This window comes from Watersipora subatra, chromosome 9 (assembly GCF_963576615.1).
Source record: "Watersipora subatra chromosome 9, tzWatSuba1.1, whole genome shotgun sequence".
Classification (NCBI taxonomy): Eukaryota; Metazoa; Bryozoa; class Gymnolaemata; order Cheilostomatida; family Watersiporidae; genus Watersipora; species Watersipora subatra.
In genome coordinates this window covers 62,038,402-62,064,730 of record NC_088716.1, presented here as the reverse complement: position 1 = coordinate 62,064,730, position 26,329 = coordinate 62,038,402, and the positions used below count along the sequence as shown (strand labels likewise).

Here is a 26,329-nt window from a genome sequence, read left to right as displayed (position 1 = left end):
AACGCGCACATTAAAGAATATTCTCCGCAAGGGCCTGATATCAACGCTTTTTGCAAGCAGCGACTGTCAGTCTCAGCAAAATAGTTGGTGCCCCAAATAATTGAGGTATTCCAGTGTGAATGGTACCTAAATAATGAGCTACTAAACGAATGTTTTTGACGCAAATGATTTGAAATTTATATGACTGTATCAATATAAATGGTAGGCATAAAATGAATCTGAATAAGGAATATGATATTAATACAAAGAAATATTCATACATTACGGTAAAACAAAAACAAAATCAAACAACGTTGATTGTCAAACGCCTTTTTGATCATTAATAACCAAGTAAGCATAAATAATTCGAGAACTTGGGTGTAACCTTGATGAATGCTAAGGAACAAATTTACACCAAAGATTGTGTCAAAAATTGAAGTTTAGCCACGAAATGTTTGACAACGGAGGTCACATCTGGTCACTCCGGAGGTCACTCCGGGCTCGTGTTGAGTTTCAAAAGCATTGAGACAAGCTCGTGCAAGGGCATGACGTAGTCTTATATGAGATAATCAACTTCACGAAAAGTGAGATGCTTTCTGATGAATAAGATTGCAATTGCTCAGAGTGTTCAGATCCTCAAGAGTCTGAAGAGGTTATGTTTTTTTAGTGGTAAAATATGGCGTATCGTGGTCATATACAAGTCTGTAAACATGGTCGAACGAGGTTTTTAAATTAATCAGCTGGTTATATAGGTTTTAAATAACACGAGAATATTGTTTAACATTGTGATAATACATAGTTGCACTTTGATTTAGCTTGCAAAATTCACTTTTCTCTCTAAACCAATAGTTCACTTAAAGAGCTCGTTTATTATATTTAATCTATTCCAGATTGTTTGGTGGGTTTGTTCTAGGGTAGCTGTGCCAGTCATTGGTCTAGGACAGCCTGCGCAATGTGCATTTCATGACATCTACTAGACCAGTGTTTAGTTCAGAGCATTTACGCCGTAGCTGGTATAAATCAGCAAAATCAGCATGTTATATGAAGACATATAGAGCCTATTTAGGGAGAAAAGAGCCATATGTCAGTAAAGACATTTAACTTGAAATGCCACTTTGGAGCTGCTTGAGCCTTCCTGGCTATATTTTCATGTGTTGTATTTATTGATCAAGAGTAATATGGAGATGATTCATGATGAAATATAAGAATGATAGGTTGAGCTCTCCTTTCTTTACTTAATCACCATTGTTATGAAATAAATTTGTTTTATAAATCATCCTATTGGAAATAAATAAAAGAACAGGTTTTTAGCGACACTAGCAGAAAGGTTGATAATGGTTTTCATCACAAAAGAATATTGGAACCTTTGTTCTTTTGTGATGGGCATTATGTTACATTGATATGTATGTAAAAAAAATCCTTGTTCAATATGCTTGTTATTTGAAGCTGCTGCGAATGACTAGGTGAACATGTAGCCCTTAAAAACAGAAATTATTCTGTTTCTTACAGTCTCTAATCCAAGTAATCCATTATCTTAAAGTTGAGTTTCAAACGCATTCGATTATGGCATGTGTGTTACAACTCTTGCATAGATACAACTTATGCAGCTACAAAACGACACTATCAAGGAATGCGTAATGCTCAGCATTGGATGAAATTAAAATATTGCTAAATGAAGTGACAATCAAAGCCAACCATTTTATTATAAGTCCACTTCTATTAAGCTTTAGATGTACATACTACTAAAGCAATACGAATCTTCAGTGTTTAACATCAAATACAACAGATATCAAAAATATAGTAACATTAACAGTATACAAGAATATAGCAATACAAAAATATATTTATTGTATAAAAACTCAAACTTAATCGGCACTCAGTCGTGACATGCCCATTATATTCTCATAATCAGGGATGTGTTCAAGCTGAGATTAACAATAACACCGAAACAGTCTGATCTCATTGTTTCATATCTGTGAACAGTAAAGTCATTTAGCATTCAGAAAAGATCACTAAAAAAGTTAATCTGAAGAAACAAGCTATAGCATTTGTCTGAAAATGCTGGTGGCCATAAACGAAGTTCAAACAGTTATCTAACATACAAGTTGAAAACAACACAATGTTCAAAATGGCTATATATTATATTTATGTACATGTCCTTATGCATGATTACTGTACAGGCAGGACAACAGTACCCACTGGGCTGAGAATTGCTGGTTGAGCATAGTAAACATGGAATGGGTTTAATGTAGTTTGTCAGTGTATGATGGGCGTGGGACATTCACTCGCATCATAAAATTGAGCTTTTCTTACAAAAGTCAATTTCACAAATTTTATTGAATGTAATAGCAGTGTTTTTAGCTTCAGTCGTTTAATGTTAGCAATTTAATCTTTAATTTAATGAATTTAATCTTTCAATTCACCTGAGAACATCACGTGACAAGAAGATAACCAAACTGTAATGAATACGTCAGATAAATAAAGAGATTCCAATCTACGGCGGCTTTTCGTTTTTGAGCTTTTAAGAGCTTGTAATCACATTCCCATATATTTTGCACCTACAACACAACAGAGTAAGACATGGTGAATATTATGATACCAAATAACTGTAATGTGAATTTTGTTGCAAGTCAACCTTTAAGTTAATTGAGTCACTAGTTTGCAAGGTAGTGCTGAAATATTGAGGTCATTTCGAAACAGCTGAGAATCGAAAATTTGGTGTTAACCGGAAATCAGTTTTTGATAACACACTGCCTGAATTTCTTTGTAGTTAAAGCTCAGAAATACACTCAGGTAGTGATTCAGGTACATCATGTAGGCGCTTCTAATCCCAACAGTCGCATTAGGTCATAGTCTATTGTTGCTGTGAGCCGAGAAAATCAATTCAATTATAGATAGATAAAAGATAAATTGATTTTTATTTCAATAAATCCGAAGACTGCACCCAATAAAACCTATATTTCTGTGTGGCTTTATAACCAAGCTTGATTGAGAAGGTGTATAGGCACTCACATCAATGATGGAACAAACTTACCTCCTTTTATTTGCATACATGTAATGTATATTCATCTATATATAGATATATAGATGTATATACATGTATGTAATATCTATATTTTATATTTATATTTCTAAGTGTTGGTGCGTGCGTTCAGCTAAATTATAATAGATATAGCTATAACGTACGCTGATTATTTTGCCGAAGCAGCCACGAGTTATGAAGCCCCTGTTAAGAAATCTTTTTCGTAAGGTTCAATTACTATATCTGAGGTCAAGGCCAATTTTTACCGCGCGGACAATTACTTAGTTTCTGTGGGAAGAGTATTCGTAGAGTAAGAGTGTCTCCATATTCAAAGTTTTGATGGATAGTTTCTGGTGGCACAGTAACCTTTGTTATACACACACTTCTATGCCAGAATTGTTATTATTAATTCTACATATTCAAGATTTTTATTTTGTTTCCTCAGTTCGTATTAATTGTATCATTACTGTAGCAAAACCGACTTAATTTAGCTATTACTTGCTAATTATTTCGCATTTACATCTAAACCTTTTTATAGTTGTTTTATTTTTTTAATTTATTTGACCTGCACAAAACATCTTCCTCATGATATGAGGAAATATGAGTTTAAAAGTTGTTTGACAAAGTTTGAAAACTTTTACAGTTGTTTTTATTTTCTATTAATTTATTTCAACCAACACTTTTCTCATGATATGTAGTTTGAAATTTAGAATAGCAAATGTTGTTATATGTTAAATACAAATCAATTTTCTGACCAAAGACTTTTTTATTACCCGAGCAACGCCGGGTAGTACAGCTAGTATGTATATATTCTTACATAATTATGTAGCCTACATACTTTGTACTACTATAATAAGACTAAGTACACGGGGAGAAAGGTGATCAGAGATTGGCTCATCATAGATTTTTTTAAACTATCCCACTAAATACACTCACTAAATACTTATTTGTGTACAGTGGTTGAAGAGGATAATGAAGGTGATCTATCAGTTTCTGCTGTTCCTTCTACAACATCACATTTTGGAGAGGGGAAGTGAAATAAAATATATTTACTTTGTTGATTTTTGTTTATTTCATTGCAAACGGGATGCTTACAGAATCAAAATGGCGCTTAGTTCAAAATAAAATGTGCTATTTTAAGTGCTCTCACAGTTGATGGAATGTTGTTTGGTCTAGGACCAGAGGCCCTGCTTGGATACAGTCATACCTCGACGTTTGAGTGCTACGACATATGAGAATATCGAGATACGAGCTGCATTTCGAGCAATTTTTTTTGATGTGGGGAAAATCTTTGAGATACGAGTCAGTTCTTGATGGCCACTATATGGCCAAGTATGTGAGAAGCCACTTTCGAGAACAGCATCGCTCAGTCTTTCTCCTCGAATCAGTTTGCAAAACATTAAAAAAATTGGCTAAAAGTTATACAGTGAACGCGAGGCAAAACGCTCCAAACCAGAAACAGATAATAAAAAATGAAAACGACAAAATTAAAGTAAGTGTAGTGAAAGATTAAAACTCAGCTTTAAGTATGTGTTTAGTAAGCTAATTTCATTTAAGTTAAATTCAAAGTTTCTGTTATGTAGCGTTACAAAAATTTAGTGTACTGAGCACGTTGCTGTCAAATCTCTCTCAGACCACCATTAGCCGCTACATCTGTATCGAAGGTAAAAACTTACAGCATTGTACATCATAGTGTTACGTTTTATTGCAGATTTTAACAACTAAAGAGGTATTAGCTACTTTCTTAGCGTAGGTACTAAATTACAACAATTAAAAGCACATTTTTCCACCATAATAGTATGGTAACAGATTAATAAGTATTTAGTTACTTTATATAGGACATGGTGCCTGAAGACACGAGTAAATCGAGATTCAAGCTCCCAGAACACATTAAGTTCGTAGGATAAGATATGACTCTATAAGAGTGGACTTCAAAGTGTTAAAAACTTACAAATAAGTTTTAATCTTTGTTATTTCAAGCATTTGAGTACTGAATACTGCAAATTACTGTAACAGAAACACATCATACAACCGATCACTACTATGTTTTATTTGGTATTTTATACAATTTAAAATCAAAAGAAATTATCAGCCTTTTTTGGAATATATTATTATTAACAGACTATTAAAGATGTCTGCTGCGAGGGACTTAGTAGGAGCGGAGTGTGGAGGAATGAATCCATTGATGAAACTGACAGGTCACATGACTCAAGACAGGGCACGAAGACAAGAAGGTTTTTCACAAGCAACTCGTTCCAGATCTGCTCTTGGTATTCCTCAAGAAGAACAGGTCAATGCAAGTTTAAACTTTCTGGCGAATTTCGGTTGTTTCGGGGTTTTTAAATTCTTTCATTACCCTAAAATAGTAATGCACTTTGGTACATTAAAGGTATTACTAGAGGCTTTTAGTACTGCTAGAGGCTGTTGATACCATCATAGTACTACCAGAGGCTCTTAGTACCTACCATGGTATCACCAGAGGTCCTTGATATATGAAGTGAAGTGCTGTGAAGTGCACTTATATGTCCTCCGGCATCTTCCACCACAGCTAATGTGCAGAAACGAGTGTACGTGCCAATGTGGTATGCCGCGTCATACACTCGTGATAATAAACATTTAAGGCCCTTATGTTTCAGTTGGCCAATGAGTTTCTATATGAGCAGACAAACAGGCGGCAGATGGTGCCGCAGAGCTTTGAAATGGCTGGCCTCTTGCAAGAAATGAGAGAAATGGATGAAGCGGCTGCCTACCAACAAGCCACTCCTCAACGAGCACCCGCTGTCGCGGAACTCGCCACTCATGCTAATTGGGCTCAGGAATTTCTTGCCAATGAAAAGTCAAGGCCTGTATCTGACTTTGATGCTATTGTTCCGCACAGTACCATGTCAACTAAGGCGCAAATAGGTGGGATGATATTACCTCCTCAGCACCACCTGATGGGCCCAAGACTACAACCACAACAACACTGGTTAGTTAGCCACATATCAGGGTTTGCTCGAATATTGTTGTTATCTCGCTGAGCAGTAAATTCTGCTCTTATAGGAGGAAAGATCAGACCTGACTATCACTAGCAGCCAGTTTCAGCATTTACCAAACTGTTTAAACTATTTTATGTTTCATATTTTATAAGTCCCGATAACATTCGAGCTCAGTTTTCTTTGATATTAATACACATGGTTCATTAATAGACATAGTTACTAATAGACACTGTTTATCAATAGACAGGTTATTTGTTAGTTGGTGTCGTTTGCCAATAGACATAAGTTGAAAAATTGTGGCCACCATATTTACAATAGTCTGTTTCTCTTTTCTTCTCTTGCCATCAAAATAATCTCTTGTAAAATCTAGTTACTGTCTCTGTGGTCGGATGTTATCTCATCGGCTGTATTCTACACATAGCCATGTCGCCATCCATTACACAGGGAGGCTCGTCAATTCAACCTACCTCGACAGCAGGCGGAGCTCTGGACTAAGCCTTTTGAGGAGAAGGATGAGTTGGTACAGACTGCCAAAGAATTTCACGAGAGCGTGACAGATCCGAAGCTCAAGGGTTCCCAGGTGAGCTCTCTATCTCTACTTTAATAGACATGCTGAGCAGGCTGCTTGTCAAGTCATAACTGGTGGCTTCACCATTTCTTATATGAGTTTCCTCAAGCCTTCTGATAGCGAGTGTTTTCCCTCTGTTTTGTTATCATGGGATGAGCGTATGCTATCGGAAACAAGTGTAGGTCCTAGATTATTTACAGTGCGCTAACTTTAGCAACAGTATGACGTAGATGCACCGCACCAACCTTGTACTAAGGCCTTGCCTTCTCTCCTAGTTTATGCAGTTTGTGAAAGATATAGCAGACGAGGAGGTTACAATTGAGGGAAATGATGTGAGACGCAGCTCATCCAGTGACCCTAAGGTACGCCGTGTAGCCTCTGTCTGTGTATGCACGGGATCGGTTTAACACAGTCTCTCATTTCTCATGAGGGTGTCAAGGCTGGCATTTGCATTTACGCTTTAACATTATATATAACACTCTGCCATGGCTTCTAACTCTTAGTAGATAAGCAGTCACTGGTCACTATGTTTTGATGACCTCTTGACCTCCGTTAGCAATAACAGTTGTAGAACTTAATGAGCCCATTTATTGAAGTTTTTACAGGAACCAGTCACTATAGAGTTATGCTCATTAATTCCTTCCTCCGATTCCTCTTCTGACTTGCCATCTTTACCTTTACCCTACTTGCTGTTATCACAAACAGAGGTGCTATTCATAGAAACTCTGTATCACGATTAGAAGATCCTTGGTGCTTGAGTTCTACGCTTAGCCGACGAATTAATGAATTGTGAATGTATTTAGACTGCCAGTTGCATCGGTGTGACAATTTCAATGAACCCTGAATAAAGGAACATAAATATTAAGTGTTTGTCTGCAAACAGCTCACAAGAGAAGCAGCGCTTATATCCTCGAGCGCTCAAATCAGATTCTTTCTAACAAAACCCCTACACTTTTGGATGATTCACCTAAAGTTCTAGAGGATCAGTAAAGTTGCTAGCCAGTTTAAGGGAATACCTTTTTAATGCGCATCTGGGTGTGTAAGTCAGGAACTATGGAACAGATTAGCTGAGTTAATGGAGAGATAGGTATGCTTGAACTTCAGAACAATAACTTTGTGAAGATGACACAACCAAACATTTGTTTGTTATAATTTATTATAATTAGGGTCAATTTCAAGGTCAATACATTCCATCCTCTACATGCTTAAGTTAATCTAATTCAAGTTTTGCTTTATCTCCTGACACCATCGCGTGTTAAAGCAAATATTCTTATAAGAATATATTTTATTTAATTAATTTTACCTTTGGTTGCTTTCGGCCTACCTACCTGTAGGGGACACACGTTTAGGTTAATGTGAGGCCTTCGGATTCCAATCACATACCCATCGTAATTTTTAGAAGAATAATGGTAGTTTTGGCCTTGTTTGTGGTTCATGCTAGTACACAATGTTACACAATAACCGTGTTGAGCTGGGTTCATTGGCTGCGGATAAGGACATGCATGTTGAAGCATTGATGAAAACCGTAGAACCCAGGTTTTTCTAAATACCTCAACCTTTTTAGGCTTTGATAACCGAACGCTTACAACACACACGTCGATGTGTGCTAACATGTTGTATTTGCCATCATTCTTACAGCAACACTGTCAGTTGACTTGGCTGGTTTGCAAATCAGCCATTTCACAATAGACAATTCCAACAGCTGATGTTTATGTTAGGCTTATTTTTATCGCTGCTATGGGTTGCCATGGTTATCGCTAGTGTGTTTCTGATGCATCTCTGTTAATTGGACCGGCTCATCTATGACTTGAATCGTCGTTCAGACGGATACTTATTTGCAATAAAGGTGTCTTAACTAGATTGACTGTGTTTCGATGTGGGATACCATTAGTCAACTCTATTTGTTTGTATTACATGCAAGTCTCATGGCAGTATGTATACAGTGCAAGTCCCATGGCAGTATGTATTACATGCAAGCCCCATGGCAGTATGTATACATGCAAGTCCCATGGCAGTATGTATTACATACAAGTACCATGGCAGTATGTATACAATGCAAGTACCATGGCAGTATGTATTACATGCAAGTCCCATGGCAGTATGTATTACATGCAAGTACCATGGCAGTATGTATACATGCAAGTCCCATGGCAGTATGTATTACATGCAAGTACCATGGCAATATGTATACAATGCAAGTACCATGGCAGTATGTATTACATGCAAGTCCCATGGCAGTATGTATACATGCAAGTCCCATGGCAGTATGTATACAATGGATCTGTTCCCCAAGTTCAATTATATTTCAACTTAATTGCCCAAGGTTGAGAATGCTTTTAGACGAGATAGTACACAGCATGCGTTAATTTTCCATAAATCAGGAGTTCTTAACCCTTTTTATTCAGTTCTCCCTTTTATCTTTTCATAAATTTGATTCCCCACAAACTTTTAACTCACATGATTAAAAACAACAGATACAAATTGTAATCCCATTTTATTGTACATATCTAAACATATAACAACATATTATCAATTTTTATACAGCACGCATACAACACAACAATACATGACCTTCGACATGGAAGTGAATTGGTTTATGGCTAAGTTAACTTACTATCCAATCAAAATCTGGATGGATGTGTTCACATACTGCATGTCAGGGTTCTGACTAGTAGCTCATTATAAGCAACTAGTGTTATAGATAAAACCAAAATGTTAAATGATGAAACCCAAACTCACAGGCACTGCAGGGCATAAATTAAAAATTTAACTAATCGGACACCTCTCTGTTCTCCCTTTATATTCAAAATTCTCCCTTTGTGGGAATTCTTCCCTGGGTTGGAACCACTGCCATAAACCATTAATTTGGTGATTAAAGTGTAATCTGAATACATATAAACAGCAAGCGTATAGAGAATTATTTTATTGTTATATCTTACAACATAACTCGAATCTAGCCCTGTGCAATTGTAATTTATATAAGCTTTCTTCTCTTCTACAAGTTATCTGACGGTCTACCCAGAGCTTATGAACTTCTTTGTATCTTTGTCAGTTTATTTGTGTAAACAGCGGGTAAACTCCTTGAGCCTACTTCTTGCAGATCTTCCATTGAAGTTCCTTTTAATATTTTGAACTATTGTCCTAATGGACGATAGTTTGCTGAAATATCTGTGCAATGTTCAAGGTTGGCTCACCGATTTGGGTAAGACATGGCTGCATGGTGATTGAGCAGGAAAGAGATTGATACCGCTTCATGTTCATATCATTGGTACCGTCTAGCAATAGTAACCGTCTGCTTCCTAGAACAATGGACTGGAAATGTTACGTGTGAATCAATTACAGTCAAGCCTTGACATACAATGTTACTCTGCTCTGATATTTGCTTCTTCATATGTTGAAGCAAACATTCATATAAGAATACATTATGCTGCGTTTAATTCGTTCGCAAAGCTTTAAAGCTTAACCATAAACACTTCAATATTTGCTCAAATTCTATGTCATGTATCAAATAATATGCTTGTTTAGGCGATCAAAAACTGATAACCAATTCTATTTGACATAATATATATGTTTAGAATCGTTGTTATCTGGCCTGAAGCTTTGTTGTTGCTGTAGGTCCGTGACTGGGTCAACCAGTTCCAGACGATGCAGACATCTGAGGAAGGTCGAGAGACCGGAAAATCTTTAGCTGACAAGTGGGAAGCTGAGATGTCCGGTGGAGCAACAAAGCCGGCAGAAAAAGACTTCTGGGATGTGCTAGAGAAACAGTGGGATGACATGTCAAAGTATCTATGCTCATGTTCTTATCTACGTGGCCTATCTACGTGACCTATCTATGTGACCTATCTATGTGACCTATCTACGTGACCTATATATGTAACCTATCTATGTCACCTATCTATCTGACCTATCTACGTGACCTTAGCAAGTTCCGGTGCCGGCAGTGATTATCCTTGCTGAATGTAACAATTCTAACCTTCCTACTTTCACATGTAACAATTCACCACCTTAACCTGGTCAATTTTAAGAGATACCAATCTCCGTTTAGCACCCAATAATGTTCTTGTAGCGTATATGACCTGCGACATATGTGACCTGAAAGACCTTTTTGTTTGTTTTGATGCGGATCATGGTAAATACCAAAGGCTTCATTCTATTAGCAATATATACAGTTGAGGCAGCGGTCAGCCAAAGTGCCAGCCAAAACTGACTTGACAAGTGATCAGTGCTGCAACGAGTGAGATAAGTAACCTTGTAGTAGGAGTACACAAATTGGAAATCAAACCAAGATAGTCTTGAACTGCACCCAAAGCATGTTCTGCTGAAGCCTCAGAAACCCATGTTTAGTAACAGCTGTATCTTTAAAGTTTTAGAAACGAATGTTTATAATGGACTCGCTATAAGCTGCCTCACTATGATGTACCTATTCTGATTTGACACACTAGTTCTACTAGATTAGTTTGGCACAGACTCTCATCGAGTTTATCTAAACTGACTCTGTTTTCCTTCTCTTTTGACTTCTTTATTATCTAAACTAGTCTGCTTGGCAGTCCCATGCACCGTGAGAGATCGTAATGAGTAACCGGTATGTGTAAAATTAATTCGTGAAGTGGCATGCCGGTCAGCAAATAGGAGTATCCACGTTCAATTCCTGTTCAAAGCAATTTTTTTCCTAATGCTTTTAGCGTAACTTCGAACAAACAGTCGGACACTGCTTTTATCATATCATAGAGTACTGCTAAGTTGTCCCCCTTGCACGATTGACTCTTATCAAGCCATTGGGTCATAAATGTCTCTTCACTTGACTTTGTCATTTCAGAGAAGAAGGTCATCCCTGGTTGGACTATGAAAACACAGATTTATACAAGGTCAGTAGTGTCAGATGTTTCTAGCCAATGTGCATTTGATGTTTAGCCTAATTACCTAATAGCTGTTTAGCCTAATTACCTGATAGCTGTTTAGCCTAATTACCTGATAGCTGTTTAGCCTAATTACCTGATAGCTATTTAGCCTAATTACCTGATAGCTGTTTAGCCTAATTACCTGATAGCTGTTTAGCCTAATTACCTGATAGCTGTTTAGCTGAATTACCTGATAGCTGTTTAGCCTAATTACCTGATAGCTGTTTAGCCTAATTACCTGATAGCTGTTTAGCCTAATTACCTGATAGCTGTTTAGCCTAATTACCTGATAGCTGTTTAGCCTAATTACCTAATAGCTGTTTAGCCTAATTACCTGATAGCTGTTTAGCCTAATTACCTAACAGCTGTTTAGCCTAATTACCTGATAGATGTTTAACTGATATTTCTTTAAGAAACAATCATGTTTCAAAGGTGTTAGTTTCGATCGCTCGTATAAAACTGTTGAAGCCGTCTCCACGGATGACACCTAACAGAGCACCTAATGGTTATGCTGCCAATGAAGATCCAGTGTTTTTCTCAAATTTTGCATATGCATATTGCTTGGTGCATTAGGTTGACACCCCTTCGGGTGCAAGCTGATTGCTGTATAATACCTCTGAGGCAAATATTTTACTGTATAAACCCCTGAGTACCAGTAGTCAACTGTATAAACCCTCTGGGTACAAGTAGTTTACTGTATAAACCCTCTGAGTACCAGTAGTTTACTGTATAAACGCTCTCAATACAAGTAGTCTACTGTATAAACCCTCTGGGTACAAATAGTCTACTGTATAAACCCTCTAGGTACAAGTAGTCTATTGTATGAACCCTCTAGGTACAAGTAGTCTACTGTATAGACCCTCTAGGTAGATATAGTCTACTGTATAAACCCTCTTAGTACAAGTAGTCTACTGTATAAACACTCTTAGTACAAGTAGTCTACTGTATAAACACTCTGAGTAGAAGTAGTCTACTGTATAAACACTCTGAGTACAAGTAGTCTATTGTATAAACCCTCTAGGTAGAAATAGTCTACCGGATAAACCCTTTTATTTCTATATTCAGCTTTTCAACAAGATGTAATGCTTGAAGCTGTCTCTTGCAGACCTACAGATTTGAAGAGGATAATCCCCTCGTCAGTCATGAAAATCCCTTTGGAGAGGGTCTCAAGCGCCTCGCTCACGGAGATATTCCCAATGCTGTATTGCTCTTTGAAGCTGCTGTTCAAAAGAATCCCGAACACGGGGAGGCTTGGCAATACCTCGGTACAAGCCAGGCGGAGAATGAGCAGGAGCCTCGGGCTATTGCTGCGCTTAAACGGTAATTGAATGAGTTTAATACGATTCACAGGTTCACAGGCTAAAACGTGTGCGTAAATGAAGCATCAATTTACGTCAACTGAAATTCCGCCTATTCGCAGAGTATTTTCAAAGTCTCTCCACGGTCGTTTCAAATTTGTCAACGTCACTGTATTAACATGACGAAGCCTATTATGTTCCTCACCTATTCTAGCACCACCCTTTCGTTTTAACTAGAGATAACGGTGCCCTGCATTTCAGGCTTGACAATGGTAAGTTACCTCTAAGTAATCCCTGGTAAAAGAATTGTACATAAAAACTCGCAACAATGTACTGTAAGTACTATATACAATAATGTGCTGTAAGTACTATATACAATAATGTACTGTAAGTACTATATACAATGATGTACTGTAAGTACTCTATACAATAATGTACTGTAAGTACTGTATACAATAATGTACTGTAAGTACTGTATACAATAATGTACTGTAAGTACTGCATACAATAATGTACTGTAAGTACTGTATACAATAATGTACTGTAAGTACTGTATACAATAATGTACTGTAAGTACTGTATACAATAATGTACTGTAAGTACTGTATACAATAATGTACTGTAAGTACTCTATACAATAATGTACTGTAAGTACTATGTACAATAATGTACTGTAAGTACTATGTACAATAATGTACTGTAGGTACTATATACAATAATGTACTGTAAGTACTATATACAATAATGTACTGTAAGTGCTATATGCAATAATGTTCTGTAAGTGCTATATACAATAATGTACTGTAAGTACTGTATACAATAATGTACTGTAAGTACTGTATGCAATAATGTACTGTAAGTACTGTATGCAATAATGTACTGTAAGTATTGTATACAATAATGTACTGTAAGTACTGTATGCAATAATGTACTGTAAGTACTATATACAATAATATACGGTAAGTACTGTATACAATAATGTACTGTAAGTACTGTATGCAATAATGTACTGTAAGTACTATATACAATAATATACGGTAAGTACTGTATACAATAAGTTATGTTAATAGATTGTATTATGAACCAATAGTGAGCATGTTCTCCTTGAGTGAACGTTAATATTTATCTGTTACTTAGGCTCTCTGTAATAATTTTATCATACTTTCAGGCAATACATTGTGCATTTACAGTTTAAACAGAGACCAATATTGAAACCTAAATTGTTGGTACTAAAGACAACATAAAATGAAGTATTGTCATTACAAGTATTTTTACAATGAGGTTATCGGCAGAAGTGTGTTCGCTTTAGCGTCAGCATAATGTGAACTTAACCATGTTTACAAAGACTACGTGACTTTTTAAATGGCACGGGAGATAGTCTAAAAATTGGTGAGATTTCAGTTGAGATAAGTTAATTCTTCATTTATGCTTGCGTGTTTCAGTGCAACCGTTGGCTCACATGGCTGATAGTATACGCAGAGCATCAAAGATTAGGAAAATTTGATTGTTTTGGCACACGCTGTGAACTTTGGGAAGATATGGGATGGAGTTGATATGAGCTGCTGCCTCTAATAGTCCCAGCTATCCTTTTGCTATTGATTCTTTTATGCTGAAGTTCAAACTGACAAAATTTACTGTAATATATTAGGAGGCGAAATCACAGCGTAAAGTTTCAACAGTAATGTTAGCCAGCAAATGATAGTATAAAGTATGTAAAAGTTTGTCTGGCAATAGACTTAGGGTCAACCATAATCCAAGGTCAACCAGCTTTGACCTCTGCACTAAAATGGCTTTCAGCTAAAAGTTTTTATTGTTAGAAAATTGATCGCAACCACTCACAAATGCTCATGCAGTGTTGCGACTGCTGCATAAATACTGAATAGTTTTCTGTGTTCATAAAATGGAAACAATCGCACTCGCTACTAGTGAACTCTTTCGCTACCCAATTCATTTTTTACTGGGACAATATAATATCTGGTAAAACCTAATATTTTACATTAGCGCATATGAGTTGTCATAACATTTTGTACCACCAGGTCTATGAAAAAGATTTTGATACCAAATTAATAAGCATTCAATTTTACATCAGCTGATGCTATAAAAACAAGTCTGTAAATGTGTTACAGAATGAGCTCGAATATTTTGTCAGTTCCTTTTACTACCTTTCCTTCCAAAAGCTATCAAATAGTACGTAGTATTAACTCATCTTGAGATTTTACATAGCTTTAGATCTGCTTGTTTAGCCATGATGTTATATTATAGGTGCATTGAGCTGCAACCATCTAACCTCACTGCCATCATGTCATTGGCTGTTTCATACGCAAATGAGTCCTTGCAAAGCCATGCCTGCCATGCTCTGCTTGACTGGCTATCACATAATCCTAAATACGAAGGTATTACGCAGTCTAGAGGGCAGGAGTATTACAGATACACAGGCTCATATATGTCCCCGTAAGTTCGTTCGTTTTGTTCAACCATTAAAGTATTTCCACATTCTTGTGAGACCTGACCTCTCAAATAGCTGACATCTACATTTTTTACCTTCATTATTGATTGTATATATTGGGGTACTGAGGTTATATAGACACCATCACATAAGTCCTATCATCATTCTGCCTATTCCCACAGCCTGCCTGTGCAGGCTATCCACGCTACATTGAATGTTTGTTGAAATAAGATGGTTACACTGAAGGGTAGGAGAAGGTGACTCTTTATTGTAACTTTTAGACAACATGACAACTGCGTGTCAGATGTCTTACAAGTAATAAGTGATTCAATCAGTGCCTTACAGTTTCATTCTCTTTCATAGTGTTCCATATGTGAAGTTAAGACGTGGAAATACTGTTCCTTTTTAAATAGTTATGATATCCATATTGCTCTACGACCTAATGTTAACATATCTTGTGAAATGCTACGTATATACTGTTCACAGAGAACTGCATAATGAAGTGAAGAGTTCATATCTTAAAGCAATCAAGTGTTCTCCAAATGGCATTGACCCGGGCGTGCAGGTATGCTAGAAAACTAATAGAATATACTTGTAGTTGTATCGCTATTACCAGATCTGTAGTCCTACTACCGCTAATAAAGAAATGAGACTTGTAACGCACTTGGAAACTTGTAACGCACTTGGAGACTTGTAACGCACTTGGAGACTTGTAACGCACTTAGAGACTTGTAACGCACTTAGAGACTTGTAACGCACTTGGAGACTTGTAACGCACTTGGAGACTTGTAACGCACTTGGAGACTTGTAACGCACTTGGAGACTTGTAACACACTTGGAGACTTGTAACGCACTTGGAGACTTGTAACGCACTTGGAGACTTGTAACGCACTTAGAGACTTGTAACACACTTGGAGACTTGTAACGCACTTGGAGACTTGTAACACACTTGGAGACTTGTAACGCACTTAGAGACTTGTAACGCACTTAGAGACTTGTAACACACTTGGAGACTTGTAACGCACTTGGAGACTTGTAACGCACTTGGAGACTTGTAACACACTTGGAGACTTGTAACGCACTTGGAGACTTGTAACGCACTTGGAGACTTGTAACGCACTTAGAGACTTGTAACGCACTTGGAGACTTGTAACGCACTTGGAGACTTGTAACGCACTTGGAGACTTGTAACGCACTTAGAGACTTGTAACGCACTTGGAGACTTGTAACGCACTTAGAGACTTGTAACGCACTTAGAGACTTGTAACGCACTTGGAGACTTGTAACACACTTGGAGACTTGTAACGCACTTAGAGACTTGTAACGCACGGCATGTAGAGTACTCATAGTAGCAAATTACTACCAAAAGTATTTATATTTTGTTTGATCTTCTAGGAATGCTGACATACCCAACAGTTCTGTATAATCATATGTGTGCTGAGTACAGATATTATTTTGCAGTGCTGCAGCAAATTCCATACATCAAACATATATTAGTTCCACTTCCATGATTAATAAGTGAATAATTGCGGTTGTGATACCTTCAGGTAGATGTTGGCATAACTCGATTTGGTTGAAAAGAAATTGTACAGCCGAAAAATTACGAAGTGCATGACTTCTTCGATGTAATTGAAAAGCTACATGTAAGGAAAATGACTCTTGTGACCGCTCTGATAACACTGTAAAAGCTTAGTTTAATGTTTTTGGAGTAAGGAGTTTGTTTGACCTTTTGGTTTCATAAGTTCTTGATATTTTAACCTGGCAAAACATGATTCAATAATTTCTCCTTCTTTCAATACAGACCTTCATTCTATTTACATTTTTAAGACTTTTTATGAGTAAAACAATAAAAGATTTCGAACTTTTTTCCATATGCGTTTGTTCCCAGTAATGTGTGTTCCTTTACTTGTACTTTATTGGGTTTAACTTGTTCTATGCAAGGCATAAAGCACAATTTCACTTAGTGATAAGCAGCGATGATTATTTCTCAAGTTGCCAGCATATAGTAAGTCCTATAAACTAAGACAGCTGGGCAGTTCATATGCTAAAGCTCTTCTGGTAGCAGCAATTCTTTTAACCACTTAACAAGTCTTGGTTTTCCTCAGTGACAGTACTGATACTAGTAACTATATTTGACTGTTAGACACCTCTAAAACTGTACAACCTCTTTGTTCTAATTCCTAACAGCAAGTGGCACTGCGACAAGCTGACATAAGCTTTTTAGGCTTTTCAACAAAGCGCAAACAAATTACATAATAACCAAAGGAAGCCTAAGAAAGCGTGAGCATAAAAAATACACAAATAATAATAACCGTCTTACAACTCGCTGTTACAGTTTTGATATTTAGTTGATGTTGTAGCAGTGAGTTCGGGCGGGGATACTAAGTGATCAACTGAATGCTGTTTGCATTGTCTTGTCTCTAAAACATGAAACGTGGTTCTGCTGCAGTGTGGTCTCGGAGTCTTGTTCAACTTGTCTGGAGAATACGAAAAAGCTGTAGACTGTTTCAAGACTGCTCTTCAGGTCACACCCAAGGTTAGTCAATCTTCAGGTCACACCCAAGGTTAGTTAATCTTCAGGTCACACCCTAGGTTAGTTAATCTTCAGGTCACACCCGAGATTAGTCAATCTTCAGGTCACACCCGAGGTTAGTCAATCTTCAGGTCACACCCAAAGTTAGTTAATCTTCAGGTCACACCCAAGGTTAGTCAATCTTCAGGTCACACCCGAGGTTAGTCAATCTTCAGGTCATACCCGAGGTTAGTTAATCTTCAGGTCGCACCCGAGGTTAGTCAATCTTCAGGTCACACCCGAGGTTAGTCAATCTTCAGGTCACACCCGAGGTTAGTCAATCTTCAGGTCACACCCGAGGTTAGTCAATCTTCAGGTCACACCCGAGGTTAGTTAATCTTCAGGTCACACCCAAGGCTAGTCAATCTTCAGGTCACACCCGAGGTTAGTCAATCTTCAGGTCATACCCGAGGTTAGTTAATCTTCAGGTCACACCCGAGGTTAGTCAATCTTCAGGTCATACCCGAGGTTAGTTAATCTTCAGGTCATACCCGAGGTTAGTTCATCTTCAGGTCACACCCAAGGTTAGTTCATCTTCAGGTCACACCCAAAGTTAGTTAATCTTCTATTTAATCCTTTAATTAGTATCAACCATCATAAAGTTCTTTTTAGATTGTTTTCATTTGACTAAGAGTTATGTACTCAGTTTCCATACAGCGATAGCGTAGTGACACACCCCCGTATAGCCCTGCTATGCTGGAAACAGTCGTGTCATTATCATTCTGTCATGGTTCAGTGTTGCTTTTTGAAAGCGAAACACATGTGCGATGCGCCGTATTTGTGCCATGGAAATGCCTTAGTGACCAATGGCGTTGTGATTGCGCGCGCGAATAGGTCTTGCTTACAACCGTGTAATATGATACCTAGATACAAGCTTGACACGAGGCGTCGTACAAGCATCACTCTTATAAAGCGCCCTATGGAAACATGATCAGCTTGTCGGCTCAGCGTAGCGCATGGGCACCGGCGCACCTACTGTAGGTTTGGCTACACTTTCTCTGTATGAAAACTTAGTAATTGAAATAAATAAACCTGTTTCGCTAAAAAAACTTGTATTGCACAATTTCATTGATGGTGAATGGCAGGATGCGTTGCTATGGAATAAACTAGGAGCCACACTTGCCAATAGCAACAGAAGTGAAGAAGCTGTGGATGCATACCGTCAGGCCCTTGGCATATCCCCGGGCTATATTAGATGTCGGTTCAACCTGGGCATATCCTGTCTTAACTTGGGGGCACAGCGGTTCGTACCAGTATATTTTTATCATTTCCTATAGCCTGAGTAGATAAGTACGAGTGAGAATCTACCATTTTTTGTTGTAGCTCATTGTCAGTGCCAGAACTTAGTGACAACATTTTCTGATCATCTATTGCAGCTCCTTTGCCTTTACAGATGACCACAAATATCGACGATAGAGCAACTCTCTATATATTAAATGATTCTTTGATGCTTACGAGTAAAAGTGTTTTAGTTTGACATGAGCTTTAGCTGTAAACATGTTGAGGGGGGATTTCTTAACTTTTTGTTAGCAAGTTATCATCTGGCAGCGGCTAAAACTGCTTTCTACTCGGCCATATAGCCATTATAGGCAGGAATAATCAACTTAGTCATAGTTAGGCACACTCTATTAGTCATAGCCTTAGTCATAGCTAGGTACACTCTAATAGTCATAGCTAGGTACACTCTATTAGTCATATTCTCAGTCATAGTTAGGTACACTCTAGTGCTTGGCATGAGTACTTCTTTGCCAACGAGTTTGTCAGGTATCGGGTTTGTTGATACTTGTTTTATGTCTAACATTTCCAACCATCAGACATATTCTAAAATTTACAATGCAATTATAATTCTATTCACGTTATTTATTGTTTTTTACTATTTTCTAACGACCGATATTCGTGCTTGCAGTTGTTAACAGGCAGCCTCAACCCTTTGAAGTTTGAACCCCAACTGTCGGTTTTCAGGCATTGCGTAGGGTGTGTCAGAATCTCTATCGGCCGGAATTCCGACATTCACATGGCTTTGTTTACAAAGCCGTTTCTAAGTAACAGCATAAACCAATCAAATTAATTTTTGCACCAGATGTTAGACCAGAAATTTCACTTCCATTTTTAACAGTTTTTAAATATCTTTACCTACTTCTTTCGTTTTAATAACAAATTTTTTGTTTGAACGTTATCGCGAAAAAATCGACATGACTCGTTTGTTGGTAGGTTATAAGTGATTGTGATGCAAATAAAAAATTTTATATAACTAATTATAATTTTCCAGTATATTATGAGTCATAAACTAATGATGAACATGTGCTCAATGAATATGATGCTATTGTAAATATTTTTACGAGTTTTTTAAAAAATCGTACAAACTTTTATAGCTTTAGCCCAAATAATGGTAAAGTACTGTTTTTTCTGTTTGATGACATTTGCTGTAGGTTGCCCGACTTTTTTACTAGTGTTCTACCAAATATCATTGTATTATGAGCGCGTTCAGACATATATAAAAGTTTTAAAACTTCGGATCTTTGGACCGGCTGCTCAGGGTTACTAATGCGCATTGACAAAAAGGCCAGGGTTCAAAGGCGGGTTATCAAACGGTGTTTAGAGCGAAGGGCGCAATAGAGCGAGTTTTTGTCCACTCTACTCGACGGATCCGTGTTTAATTGTGCATACACAATTACCTTCATAGAAATTCTTCTCACTAAAATGCTGACCACGAACAAACTACTCTCAACATGATTGTCCTCACTCTTATCTATCCATTCGGGCTGTTATCTAACAGCTTGTGGTTGCTATAGTGATAACAGGCATTTGTTTATCAAGAACAATGTTCAAAGAAAAAGGGAGTTGCAGTGAGCTACAAATATTAAGTGATAAGTGTATCAATGAGATATTAACAGGAAGCTAGGAGTAGTTGGTGGATAGTGACATTGTCTTGAGGCTTACTGATCTTTTTTACTAATCAAACCTAACTCTTCAATGACTCCGAGTTTTCAATATCACTGTATTTTCAATATCACTATCAAATGGGTTCAGAGTTGTTCGCTGCCGCCAAATTTGCACTTACCATTTCAATGATTCGAAATTGCGCTATAGATCTTTCCACGTTTTGCAATTTGTACAAAACTTGTTAAGACTTGCTTTCAGGTAACAGTCACATTTCAATTCATGCGAAGTCAACCAGTTCTACCAAAAATGAAATTATTTCATCACCCTCGAACGAGCAACCCATCCTTGGCATGTTCATGTAATAGCAAAAACTCAAACAGAAAAAGTTAGTAGCAGTAGAAAGTTTTCGTAGCAGAGACCCACGTGGTTGTGTGCTCAGGCTTTTTTTACTTCCACTGGTGAAAGCTCAGGCAAGCATTATCTATTCAGATCCATCAGCTGTCAGCATTTCTATGTCGAAATACTCTCACTGCAAATGCCTCTGCACAAATATAGCAGAACGAAATGGCGTTGATTTTACCATTTCTATGGTTTGGAGTGGAAGCAACTCCGAACCCATTTGAAGCGCGGAAATGTAGTGTTTGACTGCTCCTAGCGTATATTCACTAGTGTTTATCTTCTTTATCTTATGAATGATTCCTATGGAACTACTTTGCAGGGAAGCGGTAGAGCATTTTCTGCAGGCATTGAACATGCAGAAGAAAAGTGAAGGACCAGGTGGAGAAAAATCTGTTATGTCGGATAACATCTGGTCAACATTGCGGATGACTCTCTCGCTTTTGGGTCGCATCGACCTATATAAGCAATGTGAAAATAGAAATTTAGGTCTATTAAATAAAGAGTTTAACGTGAACTCTTGACCAATTTTTGCGGTAGGATTCACAAGCTGCTTGCCTGCTGCCGATGAAATGTTGATTGAGCATGGTAGGCTCTGAAGATTTGCTGACGTTTTGAGCTCAGATTTATTTCACAGATTTTCTGCTCAAAGATTAGTCAAATGAAAAGTATGTTTTATTGGCATTAATCATCATAAAACTTAAAATGTACAGTGTGGTCTTGGACTGTACATGAGCTACCTGCTGGTGAAGTTGGCTTACATAATTAACTGCCAGAACATGAGGAATAATTATGATTCACTTTCTGATTATTGTCGCTGCACGAAGCCATTCTTATTTTTTACACATTTGACAGCTTTTTACTTGCCTGGTATTTCACTACAAGCAATAAATTACTGTGTAAATATTTTCTTCAGTAATTCATTATCATAAACCCTTTTAGTAAGATGAGAAATTTGAAATTTGACAGTGAAAGGCCACAAATGAAGCAAAATAGATGAAAAAACCTTGCAGGGCTTGATAAAATGTATGTAATTGATTTTGTGCTAAACTTGTTACTGTGTATAAATTATCATCAGAATATGTTCTTTTTTTAAACTTCAGTGTAGCTAGCATAGAAGCCGATGCCGGAAACTGTCAAGAAAACACTAAGCACACAAAACACATTGCTGCACCTTATGGAACTTTATTTTAGCCACTGACAGCACCAGGCAGGTGCCCTGGAACTGCTGGCCACCTGAGACATTGCAACAACACGGAAGTATACTTACTGACTGCTCAGCAATAACTGGCAAATGAATACTGACTGATAAGCAATGCTATAATCTGGCATAGAAAACCGCCTAATATTGCACGTCGTAGCCAACTGTAAAATGTTCATTGAAAACAAGAGTGTGTAAGGTTGTCAAGTGCATAATTAGTCCTCTGCAAATACTCCATTAAAAAGCTTCATATATGAATTTTAGTAAAAAAGAATAATTAACCAGTAATACTATGTATAGAAAAAGCTATGAACATTGAATATACAATATATACAAGGTTTAATGTTATGACAACCTATAGAGCGGGATTGTGCGCATGAAGATGTTTTATAGCACCGATTAGTAATGTGTCAACTCCTAGCAGACATCACAACGCTGAAAGCCTGATATGTTTTGAGAAGAAATTAAATAATGAAGCACAGGGTTTGCTAATGACGAGGCTATCTTATTCCGAGTCCATTGTGTTCGCACAAACACTGGTGTGGTTGCCCGTGTGTCGAACCTGCAGTATTTCACGCCATATCCTGCACTCTACTCCACCTCTACAAATGAATACAAGATTGCTCACAGATTTTCTAGAATGCTTTGAGAAGAGTTATTTGCAGAAAAATGGAATCTACTTGAGAAAGGTGCCATGTAAATAGCAAACGTTGGTAAAAGATGAGTCGGTTATTGCGAGTGAACTAGTTATCTGCTTCTGTTTTATGACAGACAGTATTAAAGATGAGGTGTCCTAGCTGTGTTTCGGGCCATTAAGTAAAATATTTACAATAAATTCATGGACTAAGAATGTAAGAAAATATAGATGTAAGAAAAGCAGGTTTTTCATAATTGAGTACACCAAAAGTTTCTAAATATTCATAATGTCATCATAATGCCATCGTAAAGACTGAATCAACAATATTTCTGAAAACTATGACCAATTTTTACATTTTCATGAGTATAATTGATGTATAACTAATGGGTTGAAAAGCTGAGTTTTTTGCTAATTTTACTACTAACTATTCCAATTATATCACTAGAATCGCTTTTTCATTTAATAAATGGTCGAATTCTAAGACAAGAAATATTGAATAGGCAGCAAATCAGGATTTAGTGATTAGTGCTTTGCACCAATAACGAACTTTATAATGAACAATAGAGTTGCACATTAACAAATTAGTACCAAGAAAGCAAATTGAATACCAGTTTGGGTGTCATGGAAACGTGGCCCCCTAAATAAGGCAGAAGATAAAATATTTGCTGGGTTTTTGGAATGACTTACGACCCAGTTATGCATTGCATACATTTTAACAATTGGTTATTATCTTTTTTGTATCATAATTACAATAATTTTTCTGTCCGTTTCCAATCTTGTTGATACGGTAAGTTGCTATAGACAGTTAATTGTGCAGTAGTTTGTAAGTGACATAATGAAAAACAGAAACTTCTATGAAACAGAACTCTGGCATTCTTTCTAATAATGGAAGTATAACAGATTTCATGACAACCACTACTAGTAATGAATCAATTAGTTGCATGCCTAAACTCAGCAATCTGCTAGAATTGCATCTGCTTGGAAAGTTGATCCATTCAGCTGTATGACTATAAATTTGCAGCATCATGACTATAAATCTCTAAGCATCGTGACATCATGTATACACATGTGTTTTTCTTTATAGGCGATGCCACAGAAACACAATTTATCAGTTTATCATGGAAACACCAGTTTGTTAAACTGATTGCGGAAACAAATTAGATTTACAATGATTTTGGCTACAAAACTGAGGCTGGCACTTTCTCTTTATTCATGAGCAGCCATATTAAACAAGTAGACCAAGGCAATCCTGTTGGTGGAGGGACTGAATAACTTGCACAACAAAGCATTCACGAACTACTTTAATATACTATTCGGTGTTTGTGTTAACTAACAACTAAAATTTGCTGCCTGGTTTATTTCTTCATAGCCGCATTATTGCGTCTAGATGATGATGACAAGCTGTTGCATGCCTGACAGTGCATAAAGCGTAGACCTGATTTGTTCATAAATTAAAGATTTATACAAAATGAATGAACACCCTGTAATAGAAATGACTACCCTCCCTCAACTAATAGAATCTTAAGTCAACACATAAAGACATAAAAATGTGGCGGCAACACACGGAGGACGACTTACCTCAAGTTCATTCGCCGCAGGTCTTCCCTTGAAATTAACTCCATGACATCACTAAAGGTGTACTCCTCAGTTGCAAACCTAGAAATGGTAGTCCTGTCACAGTTGAGCGACTCCAACCATTTGACTAATTTGCTGTCAGCGGTCGGCTGCTACAAAAAAGGTCATGTAAAATAAGCCTAGCTTTTATAACAATTAATGCTGGTAGAATATTCTAGAGATCAAAAACACCACTTCCCTCATTGAAATTAAGGACGTTTGCCACCAACATTCCAATATAAGCAAGGTGAGATCCATAATTTTTCATGTTATTAACATAATGAACAATTGCCAAACAACATACTGCATCTTCTTTCTTTTTGAAACAGTCTGTTAACAGCCCCCTTTTAATACGGTTTGCTCATAAATCACATTACCTTTCTATTGCTTAGCTAGCTCATTTTGCCAAGTATAAAAGTATACCTTTATACTTTGCAATATAAAAGTATTATGGAGTTAGGGATGTCTTACTTGCAGGGAAAGATGAGGTATAGTAATATGGTTGAGGTCAGGACTCTCCGGCTCACTGGTAGACATGTTGGTTGACTGGGGTGGGGAGTCTGCTCCGTAAATACTGCTCCCCATAGGTAGAGAGTTGGGAGGTGGCATAGCAATGGCATCCCTACCAATATTCAAAGCTTTGTTATACATGGAGTATAGCAGTCGATATACCAACACCATCGTACTGCAGATAATTTCACTCAAGTTTTAAACTAAATGATGCAGTAGGCCTACAGAGTTAGATATCAGAGGCACTACAACCAGCTCGGAGTTTAGCAAATGTGAGAGAACAGCAGCTTTTACCAGCCTGCATATGGAGAATTATGCTCACTCATTGACAGTTCTTATTGTTAGACTTACGTGAGACACTGTACTTGGGATTTGCGCTCACGCAACACACCCTTGAGTAGTTGCTGGTAATTTCTGTCGACCGTTTGCAGCTCCTGGAGGATTCGGTAAGTGTCTTCTTGTGACCTTGTATACTCCTCCTGTAGTCGCTGAATATCCTGCAATTGACCAGAATCCTCTACCTAGGGAACCAAAGTGCATAGCTGTGTGCAAAACGTTGTGCATAACGTAACGGTGTGCATAACGTAACAGTGTGCATAGGGAAGAGTTGTGGCAACTTGCATGACCTAAAGAGCCAGTGACTAGCATCCTACAAGATGTAAAGTTTTGGCCACAGTGATTTAATTTATCTAGTGGACTATTCTAGGGAGTTCCAGAAATTTGTAATTACGCTATTATCTCAGAATGTGCAATTGAAGTAACGGCTATGCACTGTGTAAAATAGGTGTGAGAATAAATAGAATAGAAATAGAATAAATACATGAACTCCTAAAACATTATTACTAGTACTACTTCTCATGCCTATTTTATACCGCACATAGCTGTCAATTCAAGCTAGCAAGTTTGGCCAAATAAAAGGCTCACAAGGTCATGATGATATTTCCCAGTGCTACCCAATTAGATACTAGCTGGAAATAATGACTAATCATTAGGTCATCAAAAGAAGAAGCTGAAGGTCAACATTAGATCGCACCAATCAGGATAAAGTTAGGAAAACAATAAATCTATGAGTAATACTTCGTTCACACGAGGGTGAAACTTACACAAAATAAGTCATTAGTTTTGTCAGAGCAATCACACCTCAACAAAGATTTTCGGCCGATTTCGTTTGACTCACCGATTAAGCCAATGATAGCGCAAGTTATAATTTCCTTTTGAGATGATGCAGACACTATCTTGCGATATTTTTATTCATATTTATTGTAAATTTTCAGCTAAAGAATGATTTAATAGCAATATCAATTTATTGTTAATTACAATACAC

At 37.3% G+C, this 26,329-nt stretch overlaps 2 protein-coding genes across 6 annotated transcripts in view; one reads left to right on the top strand and one right to left on the bottom strand.

Annotated features, from left to right (window-relative positions):
• Positions 1–32: 32 nt before the first annotated feature.
• Positions 33–21,953, top strand: LOC137405433 (peroxisomal targeting signal 1 receptor-like). Of its 3 annotated transcripts, none has more exons than XM_068091692.1 (13): positions 33–105; positions 5,123–5,291; positions 5,638–5,969; positions 6,424–6,559; positions 6,823–6,909; positions 10,163–10,332; positions 11,367–11,415; positions 12,554–12,768; positions 15,009–15,197; positions 15,679–15,757; positions 17,642–17,728; positions 18,850–19,007; positions 21,366–21,953. In XM_068091692.1, the coding sequence occupies exons 2-13, from the start codon at positions 5,133–5,135 to the stop codon at positions 21,565–21,567; spliced, it is 1,863 nt and encodes a 620-aa protein (XP_067947793.1). In that variant the 5' UTR covers positions 33–105; positions 5,123–5,132; the 3' UTR covers positions 21,568–21,953. The 3 variants fall into 3 exon arrangements, with proteins under 3 accessions (XP_067947793.1, XP_067947796.1, XP_067947795.1); XM_068091694.1 differs by lacking the exon at positions 33–105 and adding an exon at positions 112–201; XM_068091695.1 differs by lacking the exon at positions 6,823–6,909.
• Positions 21,954–22,208: 255 nt separating this feature from the next.
• LOC137403595 (mitogen-activated protein kinase kinase kinase 15-like) overlaps positions 22,209–26,329 on the bottom strand; it is a 98,922-nt gene continuing 94,801 nt past the window's right edge. For 2 of the 3 annotated variants that reach the window (XM_068089559.1, XM_068089561.1), the window contains 4 exons: positions 25,357–25,526; positions 24,967–25,117; positions 24,460–24,608; positions 22,209–22,846 (listed from right to left, as the gene is read on the bottom strand). In XM_068089559.1, coding sequence (XP_067945660.1) covers positions 22,750–22,846; positions 24,460–24,608; positions 24,967–25,117; positions 25,357–25,526 — 567 coding nt within the window. In that variant the 3' untranslated portion in view covers positions 22,209–22,749. The remainder of the gene's footprint in view (positions 22,847–24,459; positions 24,609–24,966; positions 25,118–25,356; positions 25,527–26,329) is intronic. The other variant, XM_068089560.1, reaches the window with a different exon arrangement.